Source organism: Rosa rugosa, chromosome 2 (genome assembly GCF_958449725.1).
Source record: "Rosa rugosa chromosome 2, drRosRugo1.1, whole genome shotgun sequence".
Taxonomy (NCBI): domain Eukaryota; kingdom Viridiplantae; phylum Streptophyta; class Magnoliopsida; order Rosales; family Rosaceae; genus Rosa; species Rosa rugosa.
This window is the reverse complement of record NC_084821.1, coordinates 5,676,481-5,688,455: the sequence shown is the minus strand read 5'-3', so window position 1 is coordinate 5,688,455 and position 11,975 is coordinate 5,676,481. Positions and strand designations below refer to the sequence as shown.

Below are 11,975 nucleotides of genomic sequence, written 5' to 3'. Positions count from 1 at the left end.
GGGATAGGTTGGAACAGCCGAGGCAACTGCTTTTAACAAAACTTCTCGACCCGCTTGGGAAAGAAAATTCGCTTTCCAGCCTTTGATCTTACTTGCAATGCGATCTCGGATGTAAGCAAGTGTTTCTTCAAATCCCTATTGCTGAGAAACCAGGTGTATATCTTGGTCTGCCTTGTCATTGGGGAAAAATTCTACCCCTTTGGTCCTATTGCGCACACACCAGCCACATATATATACATCCCTTACTTGCACATCGAGGAGAAAGGAACCCTATGAACAGTAGCCGCACCACAAAACAGAGGCAGCCCGCAGCCCAAAGGGCTGCCCCTCTTTCCCATTCTTCTCCATCATTTTTCCTCTTTTCTTTCTATTTTATTTTAAGATTTGAAGGATTACTCACACAAAGCTTCAAAGATCCATCAAGGGGCTCAACCTCTACAAGCTTCAATATTTGGGTAATTGTGGGAGTTATAATTCAAGAATAGTCATGTTAGTTTTCTAACTAATTATGGCTACCCTTGTTTTCTCCTACATTTCTCTTCTCTTTTGTATTTGAATTTTATAATTTTGATGTCTATGATTATGGGCTGTGAGTAATTTCCTTGTTGGGGGTTAGGGTTGTGTGCGCTAACCCAAATTTTGTGTAAAAGATGTTTAATTTAATGTAATGATGCAATTTTCATATGATGGATGCTTATATCTATCTAGGGTGTGTATTTTGAGCATGTCTAGCTAGGATGGAGTTAGAGGCTTGACCCCCTCTAATTCCTAAGCTAGAAACCTTCAATTTCGTATTCGAGGGGTTATAAGCATGGTGATTTACACCCGTTGTGTGCTTGCGCGGGCGGGTCGCTTAGTAGTCTAATTCCTCGATCTCTACGCCTCTTGATGTGAATTAGGGACCCTTGAACCGGCTCTAATTCATGTCAATTGAGTTCCTACGACCCTTGAACCGGAGTAGGAATACCATGAAAGGGAATTTCGGTCCTTGAGTCTTGGACTGCCTTGGATACGACTACCGCCAAAGTAGGAGATTTGAATCTACATTATATTAGCTTCCGACACATAGAATTTGGGTGAAGGAACCTCCCTAACACCCGGCATTCCCATTTATTTGGTTATACTTTTATTAATTTCTTTGCATTTTTGTTAATTGCTTTACATTTCATCACATTTTGTTAATCTAAAATTCTCCCTCAAAATATTGAAATTCCGACTCGTTGTAAATAACCACCACTAGGCTCTTAGTTTTGATTAGGTTTTGGTGAAAACCAAAGCCGAGCATTGCTAAGGCTTGGTGCCTTAGAGTAGAATTTTTGTTTATTTTGTTCTTCTTTTGCATGCTAAGTGTCTTTAGTTCCGATTACCCAAGGATTGTAGGTTAGTCACTAATCCCCCTGGTACGATAATTTTGGGCTTAATACTTCCCTATCTTGACACGATTCGTACGCTTGCGAGAGTATATGATTCAAGTCAATGGCGCCGTTGCCGGGGATTAGGGTTTAATAGCCTTAATCCCTTGGTGAATCGGTTCTTTAGGTCACATTAGCATATTTTTGTTTCTTTATTTTGACGAAAAACAAAAAAAATTTGGTTGTTATATTTTGTTTGCTTATTCTCCAATTTTATATTTTCTAATTTTTTTTGGTTACTAATCTTACTTTTGGGAACTCATAGGTGCTTATTTCTTATCTTATTGAGTTATGGATCAATGGAGCTATGGATGGGAAGATCCGAGAGGATATGAGCAAGAAAGTTTCTTTTGTGGAGGTCATCAAGAGTGGAATTCTCATGCGGTGGGTTCTATGTCTTCTTGCAATGAAACTTGTGTTTTGTGTAATTCTCCGTAGCATTCACCTTTTGAGTGCTCTTTGAGATTTGAGTGCCCGGATTTTATGCAAGAGTGTGAGTACAAGATGGGCATGTATCAAGAGATATTTGTACCCGATGCATATTCACAAGGTGAAGCTTATGAGCCTAGGAAGGAATTCATTGAAGGACTACTAGCTCAATTGCAAGCCTCCCGAGATCTTTTACATGCCTCTCAAGCTAGGATTTCACAAGAGACCATGGTTCCCGAAGCATATCCTCATGAGCAAGCGTATGAGTCTAGGAGGCCTTCTCTTTAAGAATTGCTGGCTCAATTGCAAGCGTCCCAACTCCCAAGCTCGATTGCAAGCTTCTCAAGAAATGCTTATACATTCGAATAAGCAACTTAAGGCTAGTCTTGCACAAGAGCCACCCTTCACCATTTTTGAGCATGAGTCTTTCTTTGACCAAGAGCCTATTTCAAGAGAAGAAGTACATGTCAAGCATCTTGAGCAAGAGTCGTTTATGCAAATTGAAGATGATTATAGTGATGTTGATGTACAAGAAAGTGAGCTTGGTTATGAAAGTTCCAATGCAAGTGGGGTGAGAGACTACACTTCGGAGGAATGTGTGCAATATTGGAAATCTAAGCTTCCTAATGGAGGGGAGATGCTTCCTAATGGAGGGGAGATATTTGAAAATGATTCCGAATAGGAGGATTGCTTGTCTAGTGAGGAGGATGCGGAGTTTGAAGTTATACACCATAAGCCCTTGTTCATTAAGGAGGATGCGGAGCTTGAAGTCATACACCATAATCCCTTATTCATTGAGGTCGATATTCCCATGGAGAAAGAGAGTCCTTCACTACCTTGTGATGAAGAAGTTGAAGAACCTAGGACTTTCTCTCGTCCCACATCCATAGAGATCCATCATGAGCTTCCCAAGGTGGATTGTAGAATATTGAGCACTTATGTTATTCATGAGAAGATTGAGATCAAGGTACTTTTACCTCCCAATCCACCATTAAGTGGTCAATGTTTCTACAATGAGGTGATGGATTGGAAAGGAAATGGAGCACTTGCACTCAACCTTTCCCATCACTCTCAAGAGCTTCTACCACCTATTGTTCCTATAAGCATCATTTTTACACCATTTTTGAAGGAGAAGGCAAGGTTGGCTCGTAGAAGAAATATTGAGAAGAAGGAGAAGATTAAGAAGCTACACTTTTGCTCTCCAATTAGAATATTCATAGTTAGCTCTTGGACTTGCCTCTATGATACGTCAAGGAGTCCCTTAGCCCCAAACAATAGGGTGGTCGCACTTGAGAAGTATACACCTTAACAAGATCATGTTCTATATGGACCGGCAATGAAGTCCTTAAACAAAGCGCTCGCTAGGGAGGCAACGCTAGCACATCATCGTAGTATTTATTTCTTTCTTAGTTTATTTTTGTTGTGAATAAAGCTTTTGATCATTTTTGGAATGATGGGAGGTGTATAGAGTTGAAAATGTGAAGGAGAATTAATTTGGTAGTGAGCAGTTTCTGTCCAGAAAATTCAGTTGAATTTGGGTGACTATAGCTTCCAGTATACATGATATTTTGAGCTGAAATTTTCTGAGGATATTTTAATATATCTCTACTATTTCATGCCAAGGAGTGGATCATTCAAATAACTACCCATTGTTATATAAATTCCTAATTTTTTTTATTTTTTATTTTTATTTTATAATTGTTACTGTTCTTTTTTATATGAGAAAATTTTCTTACATGTGTTTTGCAGACTACATATATATGATAACACATTTGAGTAAAATGATCATAAGCACGTAAATATTTATATGGGATGATATGATATTAGTTAGTCGAAAATATATACGTACTGTTATAAAATTACTTGCCATATAATTTGCAAATTTACTAAGCCTTTCAAAAAGAAAATGTGTATGAACGAGATATCCAGCAATAGGAGAAGGAAAATGATTGAATAGAAACTCTTGAACATTTGAGGATCTCAGATGTGTCAATATCTGATTGACTCGTTATTTCGATGAATCATTTTTTTGAACAAAAGAAGATTATGTAAACAGTTTTTACTCGAAATGTCACTTATCATATTCTATCGTGGAAGACACAATTTTTTCTGAATAATTCGCCATGATAAATTTGATCCATGCATAATATCATGAAAAATGGATAAATATTTTGGCTGCTACTTAGTATCGGCAATATGCTTGAAAAAGTGTCTAAAAATATCAAATTTAGATATTTGTATCTTGTCAAAGTAAGGAACCATTACATATATGTGTGGAAATATTCCGTTTTGAGAAAGTTGAAAAAGGACTATCTCGTTAAAAGATTCGATACATCTACTCTTTCTCAAAGCATTTCTATAGACAACGACCCCGCTTTTTCTTCTTTTTGGATGGTAAATATTTCTTAGAACAAGAAGTGTGAATCAAAACCATGTTTGAATTGAAATTGAGATATTAATCCAAGTTCTTCCATTCTGAATCAAATAGATTCATATCTAAAAGGAATTTATTGTCAACCCTTTCAAAACTGAGTATTTGTCGTTCTATTAGAAGTGTTCAAGAAATGTCTGCGATCGAGTTAATAAGCTCTCTACCAATGAATGGAATTAGAACTATGCCTTGAATTTAGTTACAAATTAAATACTTCTTTATTACAGCATAGTTCATTTGTTGCAACTAAAGTCCTGTTTACAACGATTATTTATATCGCAGCTCTCTTATGATCTTATATATTGCGCATAATGCAAATACGCACAATCAATGACAAATTGAGCTGCTATTCTACATTTATCAGTCTAAACCATTTCCTCATGTTTAGTATATAAATTTAGAACATATACAAGCAAATCCAGCAAATGCCATTGACTTAACTGCTACAGAGCTTGGCAGCTTCCCCTTGTCCTTCCTTAGGTATAGGGCTTCGTACAACGGTAGGTTAATGACAATCAAAACCCCACATAGAAGAATCTGCAAGCACATTGTCTCATAAACTTCTGCAACGCCAATTGTTCCAGCGATTGCTGCCTGCACAAACCCGGCAAAGCAGTACAAGTTGAGCAATGCTAGTGTTGCCAGTACGGTAAACATTGGAGACGATCCGCCAAATTCCGTGATCTCTTTCTTGTACCGTTCGGACACATCTTCATCGGTCACCTTGGCTGTTATTACAAATGCTGAATCTGTGTATCCAAGGTAGTGTACAATGGTGTCGATGAAGGCAAATAGGTATGAGGTTATTCTCTGGTAAAGCCATATACGTTGGTCGTTCCACCAACCTAACGTTGTGCCTCCACACCACATATACTCCAGAAAGCTCCCAATGTTCTTAGCAATTATAACATATGCAAATGGTATGATCCATCGGCTTGAAATCTAATTCCACAAGACACAGCCCATATTATAGAAAGCGGAGAGATATAATTTATATATGCATGTACGTGAAAGCATTCAATCTTAACAAATTAAAGAATAAAGATTCAATATCTTGTGTATCTAAGTCTCGGAAAGCATTCAATCATAACAAATTAAAAAATAAAGATTCAATATCTTGTGTATCTAAGTCTCGGAAAGCATTCAATCATAACAAATTGTCTCGGACGATCTATGCCTAGTTACTGGGAAAAGACCGGATAAGTCGGATAGTAATTAGAAACATGTAAATTTGTGACAAATTATAATAAGATGAAGGGTTAAATATTGTTTACTCCCTGAACTTTTACCCAAAAAACACTTCAGTCTCTGTTATTCTAATTTCACACTACCTCTCAATTTTGGACTAATAGGTCCATTTCGCTACTCTCCGTCCAAAAATTCCTTTAAATCGCTGACGTGGCAGTCTTTTGGCGGTAAAATGTCTATTATACCCTCATTTACTCTTTTTTTTTAATTTATTTATTTTTTATTCTTTTATTATTATTTTTTTTTTCCTGTTGTTTACCTCTTCTTCCAGCTCTCTCTCTCTCGAACACAAGTTTACCTCATCACTCCTTCATCTGCTCAATCTTCATCACTTCCTCTTCCCACAAACCCCTCTCCGCCACCCTCAGACCCAATTCCCTCAAATCCCCCAAACCCCTAACCATAACCGCTGAGCTCGCCACCATCCCCATCTTCTCCTTTACCGGCAACAAGGTCGGCGAGACCTTCTTTCTTCTTTCAGTCTCCGTCCGGCGACAATACGGCGGCGCACCGGTGCCGTTCGAATCCTCTCTTCATCGTCAACCTCGTGGTGGCCTTGGGTCTGAAATTGGACGAGTTTCAAGTCATGCACAGCTCTAAGATCTCAGTTTGCTTGATTTGAGTTCTGGGTTTTCTTAATTTGGGATATATTATGTCTATGTAGCTTGATTTGAGTTCTGGGTTTACTTAATTTGCTTCAATTTCATTTAGTTGTAGTGTTCTGTGCTAGAATTTTGTCCTTTGCCAAGAATTTATCCGATCAAGGAGGCGAGGAGAAGGGAGATGTGGGTTATGAAGCAGAGGTGAGAGTAGAAGCTTATGAATGAAGAGAGAAGGGAGGTTCCGGAAATCATGAGATACACCATACCCATTGAAGTTGGGGGCATTCGGAGGAGGATAGTGGGGACTAGAGATGTGACAGAGAGAATGAAGAGGATGAAATTCAAGCATGCCAGGAGGAGATTTGGGAAGGAACAAGATCTCCTAAGATTGGATTTCGGAGGAAGACATTTTCTAGGTTTCGAGTTTGAATTGCTTCAGAATCTGAAATGTGTTTTTGGTTTGAAAGTGAGATGTGTTTTTGATTTGAGTGGTCACGGTTTGATCTTGGTTAGAAATTAAGGTTATTTGATGGAGTCAATTCTAGAATTAGAATTTTTTGTTCGTTGATTTTGGAAGTTTAATTTGAAGTTTAGGGTTTTGAAGGAGAAGGGAAAGGTTGTGGAGGAGACGGAGGGGTTTGTGCTGAGGTTGCTAGAGAAGTGATAGCCGGAAGAAGAAGAAGAGATTAAAAAAAAAAAAGAGTAAGGTTAGAATAGATGTAGTGGCGGAACTATATAGGGGCGGGAGATGGCCCGGGCCCCCCCAAACTTTTAAAGATGTTGGTGTGATTATCTGTAATTGGCTGTGGGTTTAATAAGATTGAGACCATAATCATGTATTGGCCCCCGCCCCCTCCCCAAAGTACTCAGCCATGCATGAAAGCAATAATAAATAATATTATATTCACACTATAATTATTGTTTGTGATGAAATAAAAAGAACACATAAACGAAAATCGTAAAAGAAAGCATTAATACTTATCTTAAAATATCAAAGCTTGATTTAATACTGGTAAATATATCATACGTTAAATTATTTTTTATAGTATATTTTTTTTGTTAAAAATACTTGGTGATTTTTCGGCCTCCTCAAATATAACTTTCTAGTTCCGCCACTGAATAGACATTTTGGTGTGGAAGAATTGCCACGTCATCAATTTAATGGAGAGTAACGGAATGGACCTATTGATCTAAAAATTGAGAGTACATGGAGTAAACGTGTGAAATTAGAAGGACAGAGACTGAAATATTTTTTGGGTAAAAGTTCAGGGAGTAAACAGTATTTAACCCTAAGATGAACTATCCCTTCAAAAAAAATAATAAGATGAACTATACCTGAGGAAATAAGGATGTGCCTCTAAGGAGGTAAAGTGAAGGGAGAATCGAGTAAATTAGTGTTGCCCAGCAGTTAGCAGCCCATAAGTTGTAGCGAAGGTATCCAAGTTGATGGCCTAAACTAATCTTTCCATGCCCAAACCATACAGCACTGTACTTTGAAAGCATAATCTGGAGGTTACCTTCGGACCATCTCTTATGCTGCACAAGTATCTGAAGCAATGTGGTTGCATTTAATCCTAAGAAAGCTTTCCTTGTTGGATTGCAATACACTGATTTCCATCCTCGGCATTGGATCGATAACCCCGTTATCACATCTTCAACCGGACACCCATATTTCAAACCCATCTGCAAGTCATAAAGATTTCGACTGAGCTCAAATTTGAGTACGGCTACATTCGTTAAAATTGTAAAGAAATATAATTAGGTAATACTGTATTATTAAAAAAACAAATATTCGGTAATACTGTATCATATATATCGTCAAACTAATCTAGGATCACATAAGCCGTATTTATTTCTAACATGTATGATACACAGGTGATCCACACACTATTTGGGATGCTATAGTAAAATTATAGCTCAAATATTGTCGATATGAGCTTATTTGTGTGGTTGATAGAGAGAAGGATACCTCTTTTCCCCATTGAGTGTTCTCTTCAAATGCACAACTTGCAAGACTCTTTGAAGTTTCTTCCAAGTCATGAATGGCAATTTCTTCTCCTTTTTTACCCTCCCATTTCATTTCACTCCTACAACCCTTGCTGAATATATTGCCACAAAGAACTTCTCTTCTGTGAAAGCATCCACTTCCAATATATAATGTCCCCCAATAATTATCCAGACCATGGGCTTCCACCTTCAGTATATACCAAAACAATAACTGAAGTCCAAATTATATGATATGTAACATTTAATCGAAAATTAATATTTCCATGAGCACATAATATCTCCATCATGATCATATAAAACTCACCTCGTTAATTACTTTTAATGAAGCGTATAATTCATTCTTAGTAAGGTTGTCGAAATTCTGTGGGAACTGTACGTATGCGATCTCATGGCCTTGTTCTTCATCCATAAAGAAGCAAAGTGCATCCCTTATGGCCATGGAGTTGTTCGAATACATATCACAATCTACATTAAGAAGTAACTTCCCATTGCTAATGCTCGATGATACCCTAATCTGCATAATAAATGGTCATATATATTAATATGTACATATATCTGTGCGAATTGTGCTCGTTTATTTATTTGATTACAGTTAAATTCCTCACCAGTGCATTCATAGCGCCAGCTTTGAAGTTATGGTGGTACTGGGGTCTCTTCTCCCGAGCCAAATACACCAAAGTTGGCAACATACACCCTTCAACATCTCTTGCATTTGGGTTTCTCCCATCAACTACTATCTGGCAAACAGTTTAACCAATTTAAACATCTAATAATAGGTAAAAAGTCAATTCTTTGATCAGTTAATTAATTAATTTAGATATCAAAATGACTTACTTGAAGAATGGTATCATGGTCTAGCTTTGATGAATATGAGTTCCACTGAGAAAAACCTTTATGTTTTGATCGTACTTCTTCTGAAATGCGGCCTAGCTTCACTGCATTTTCAATTTTATTCTCCATGTTCTCGTATAATTTCTATAAACAATAATTTGATGACAAGGGCAGCTCAATAGTCGGATTTACTAGTTATTTACCACAAGAATGAGGGATGAAATCAAGCCTAAACCTCAGAAACAAGCTAGTGAAAATGATAATGAGGACCACCCAAAATGTTATTATCGCTATACAACCAAATAAATAGTGGCAACACATCCCAACCCACCATATCATTAATTTCAGTTAAATTCGTACTATAATGAGCCAAAATATCAACAACCATGTTTCCTTTGTAGAAAATTAAATATGAGAAAATCAAAAAGTCATGATGTGAGAAATTGAAGATAAACAATCAAACTAATTCACTTGAAGTTAAAATGAAATATTTTCGGAAATGTGATCATATTCAACTCAGTAACAAGAATTTTAGAATTTTATGATTGTATATATACAATAAGTTATGCTCTGGTAGTCAATTAATATGTACTCATTAGATTTTATTTTAAGAGAGGAGAATAGTAAGACAATGACTACCTCATTATTTTTCACTCTTGGATATAAATTCAATAATGACAGTTGAATATGACTAAATACCTAAATACGGAATCAACTAGTAGTTTGAGCGAGACTATATGAACAGTTGAAATTAACATTGAATTTCTCATTAACCGCCTTTTCTTTTGTATTGCATGACCCTATTTCGTCGTATCTTTGCGTCTCCTTAAGCCCCTCACAAAGCAAATCAAAAGTAGATACTAAACGATTTTAATAAGATAAAGATATATTACCTTAATGAGAGCCACATCACCAGCTCGATTCTGATTCTGACTTTGATCACCAACCGCATCAGAAGCTGTTGAAACGAAATAAGCAGCCGGCGACCTTGGTTCCACACTGTATTTCTTGCAATGTGGTATCCAGTGCTTAGCAAACTCAGCAGCTTCTAGTAGAGCATAGTATGTTAGTTCTGAGCCACCATCATCGGAGAGATACACGCTGAGCTTCTCCGGTGGGTAGTCGTAAGCCACGACCGACAAAACGGTGTTCATCACCATCATCGGTGGCTCTATGATTGGATCCGCGGTGCACACAAATATGTCCACCCCTGGCAATTCTTTCTCATATCTGTTCCAAGACAATACCATCATAAGAAAGAGTGATGTAAGAGTACTGTTGTATTGTCAAACTGTGAAGTTGTTACATACCTTTGAGAAAGCCTGTCCTTGAAGGTGTGTCTGTAGATGCGGCTCCACCGAGTGGTTTGAGTGACGACCCAGTAAAAGCTGAACCATAACTCAGCAGCGAACAAACACATCCAACCAAATCTTCCATCTTCTCCAGCTTTCGGTATGTGAGTCACTCTATATACCCATATCAAACATATACCAACAAAAACAGACACTGCAAATAACCTGTATAGGACTCTTCCCTTTGCTCTCGTTGTCTCAAACAGTGGTAAATATCTTTCCTCTCCCATTTTTCAGTTCAGCCTAATTGCTTGACCTTTCTTTCTCTATCTAAAATGGTTTAATGATAGTGAAGGACCCGGGAACAGGTCCTTGCATATATTCATTGTAGATACCAAACCCATCACTTGCTACCTAATTCATGCGTCCCACCTTTAATATAATGCCACCAGTAGGCAAGGCCGGTCCTGAGTCTTTCGAGGCCCCGGGAGAGAATTATCGTTAGGCCACTTATCTCTAAATTGTTAAAGAGTATTCTTTAAAATAAAATAAAAAATCTCTAAATTGTTAAAAAGTCTATATAAATCCATGTTTCAAAATTTATTGAGGATTAACACATCTATACATAAACAAAATGAAATTTCTCTCTTAATTGAAAAAAATTTAATATATATATATATATATATATATATATATATATATTATGAACTGTCAAACTCTACTGCAAAATTCATGCAACCAATGAAAAACCTCTACTGCACAAGAAAAATTATAAACAAAACTTGCATCAATATCGAGGTTAACCAAACTCCTTAAAAGAAACAGCATAATCTTTTTCTCATTCTCGATTGGAGTCTAGAAAAGCAGAAAACATACCTCTTATTATTTCAAAAACCTCAATTTTTAGAGATTGCAGCAAAAAAAAGAAGAAAAAAAAATGTCAGAAGAGAAAACAATAGGAATAAATTATCAGTTGAGGCAATGACTCAAATGAGTTTGTGAGGGAAGAGGGATTGAGAGAGATGAGAAAAGAATAAGTTTCTTCTTGATTTATGGAAGAAGAGAAGTGAGACGTTGCAAAGAAAGAGAAAAATGGTTGGAAGAGAGAGATCCTAACATTAATTCTAATTAAATACAACTATCTTGACTTTTCCAGTTTCTATTGGTTAACATTTTCTGTCTTTATTATTATAAAAATGGACTCATAGCAAATACATACATATTACTAATATATAATGCTTCCATTTCACAAACTAGTGTGCACCAAGTCCAAAGTCTCATGGGTATTGCATATCTGCGATCAATTGGGGTTTTTCTCTTCCTTTTTTCGATTAAATTTGGATAGAGGTTTCTTTTGTTGGTATGGATCGACACTGGTATTCCACTCATTGCTCTCTTTCGTTTCTTGGGCTTTTACATTTGGTGCCCCTTATGCTTTGAGGCCCTGGGCTGTTGCCGAGACTGCCCAGCAGCAAGGCCGGGCCTGCCAGTAGGTCATTATCTACAATGAATTAAATAGAAAGTGAAGAAAGTAAAGTACTAATGCCACCTTTAATACCTTCATATATTTTTAGTAAAGCAATATTAATTTTCTTAACTCAAATGATACCTAGGTTTTACTTTTGTTTGTTAACTACCTTCATATGGATCTTTTATGTTTGATATTTGGAATTGGATTATAATCAGAGATGGCAAATGGATGCCCATGATACCAAATTTCATC

General features: G+C 36.9%; 1 protein-coding gene across 2 annotated transcripts; it reads right to left on the bottom strand.

The window, feature by feature from the left end:
* Positions 1-4,443: 4,443 nt before the first annotated feature.
* On the bottom strand, positions 4,444-11,351 carry LOC133734355 (cellulose synthase-like protein E1). Of its 2 annotated transcripts, none has more exons than XM_062161991.1 (8): positions 10,271-11,351; positions 9,854-10,190; positions 8,964-9,104; positions 8,735-8,866; positions 8,434-8,643; positions 8,092-8,340; positions 7,458-7,805; positions 4,444-5,214 (listed from the first exon to the last, which is right to left on the bottom strand). In XM_062161991.1, exons 1-8 carry the CDS (start codon positions 10,540-10,542, stop codon positions 4,657-4,659), a joined length of 2,247 nt encoding a protein of 748 aa, XP_062017975.1. In that variant the 5' UTR covers positions 10,543-11,351; the 3' UTR covers positions 4,444-4,656. The 2 variants fall into 2 exon arrangements, with proteins under 2 accessions (XP_062017975.1, XP_062017976.1); XM_062161992.1 differs by having other exon boundaries at positions 4,445-5,214; positions 8,092-8,316.
* Positions 11,352-11,975: the final 624 nt, after the last annotated feature.

Coding starts and splice junctions, on each gene's coding strand:
- LOC133734355 (XM_062161991.1), bottom strand. CDS start 10,542: ATGGGAGAGGAAAGATATTTACCACTGTTTGAGACAACGAGAGCAAAG. Junction 8,341..8,433: donor CATTAAAAGTAATTAACGAG/GTGAGTTTTATA, acceptor TTTGGACTTCAG/TTATTGTTTTGGTATATACT. Junction 5,215..7,457: donor GCACATCCTTATTTCCTCAG/GTATAGTTCATC, acceptor TTGTGGAATTAG/ATTTCAAGCCGATGGATCAT.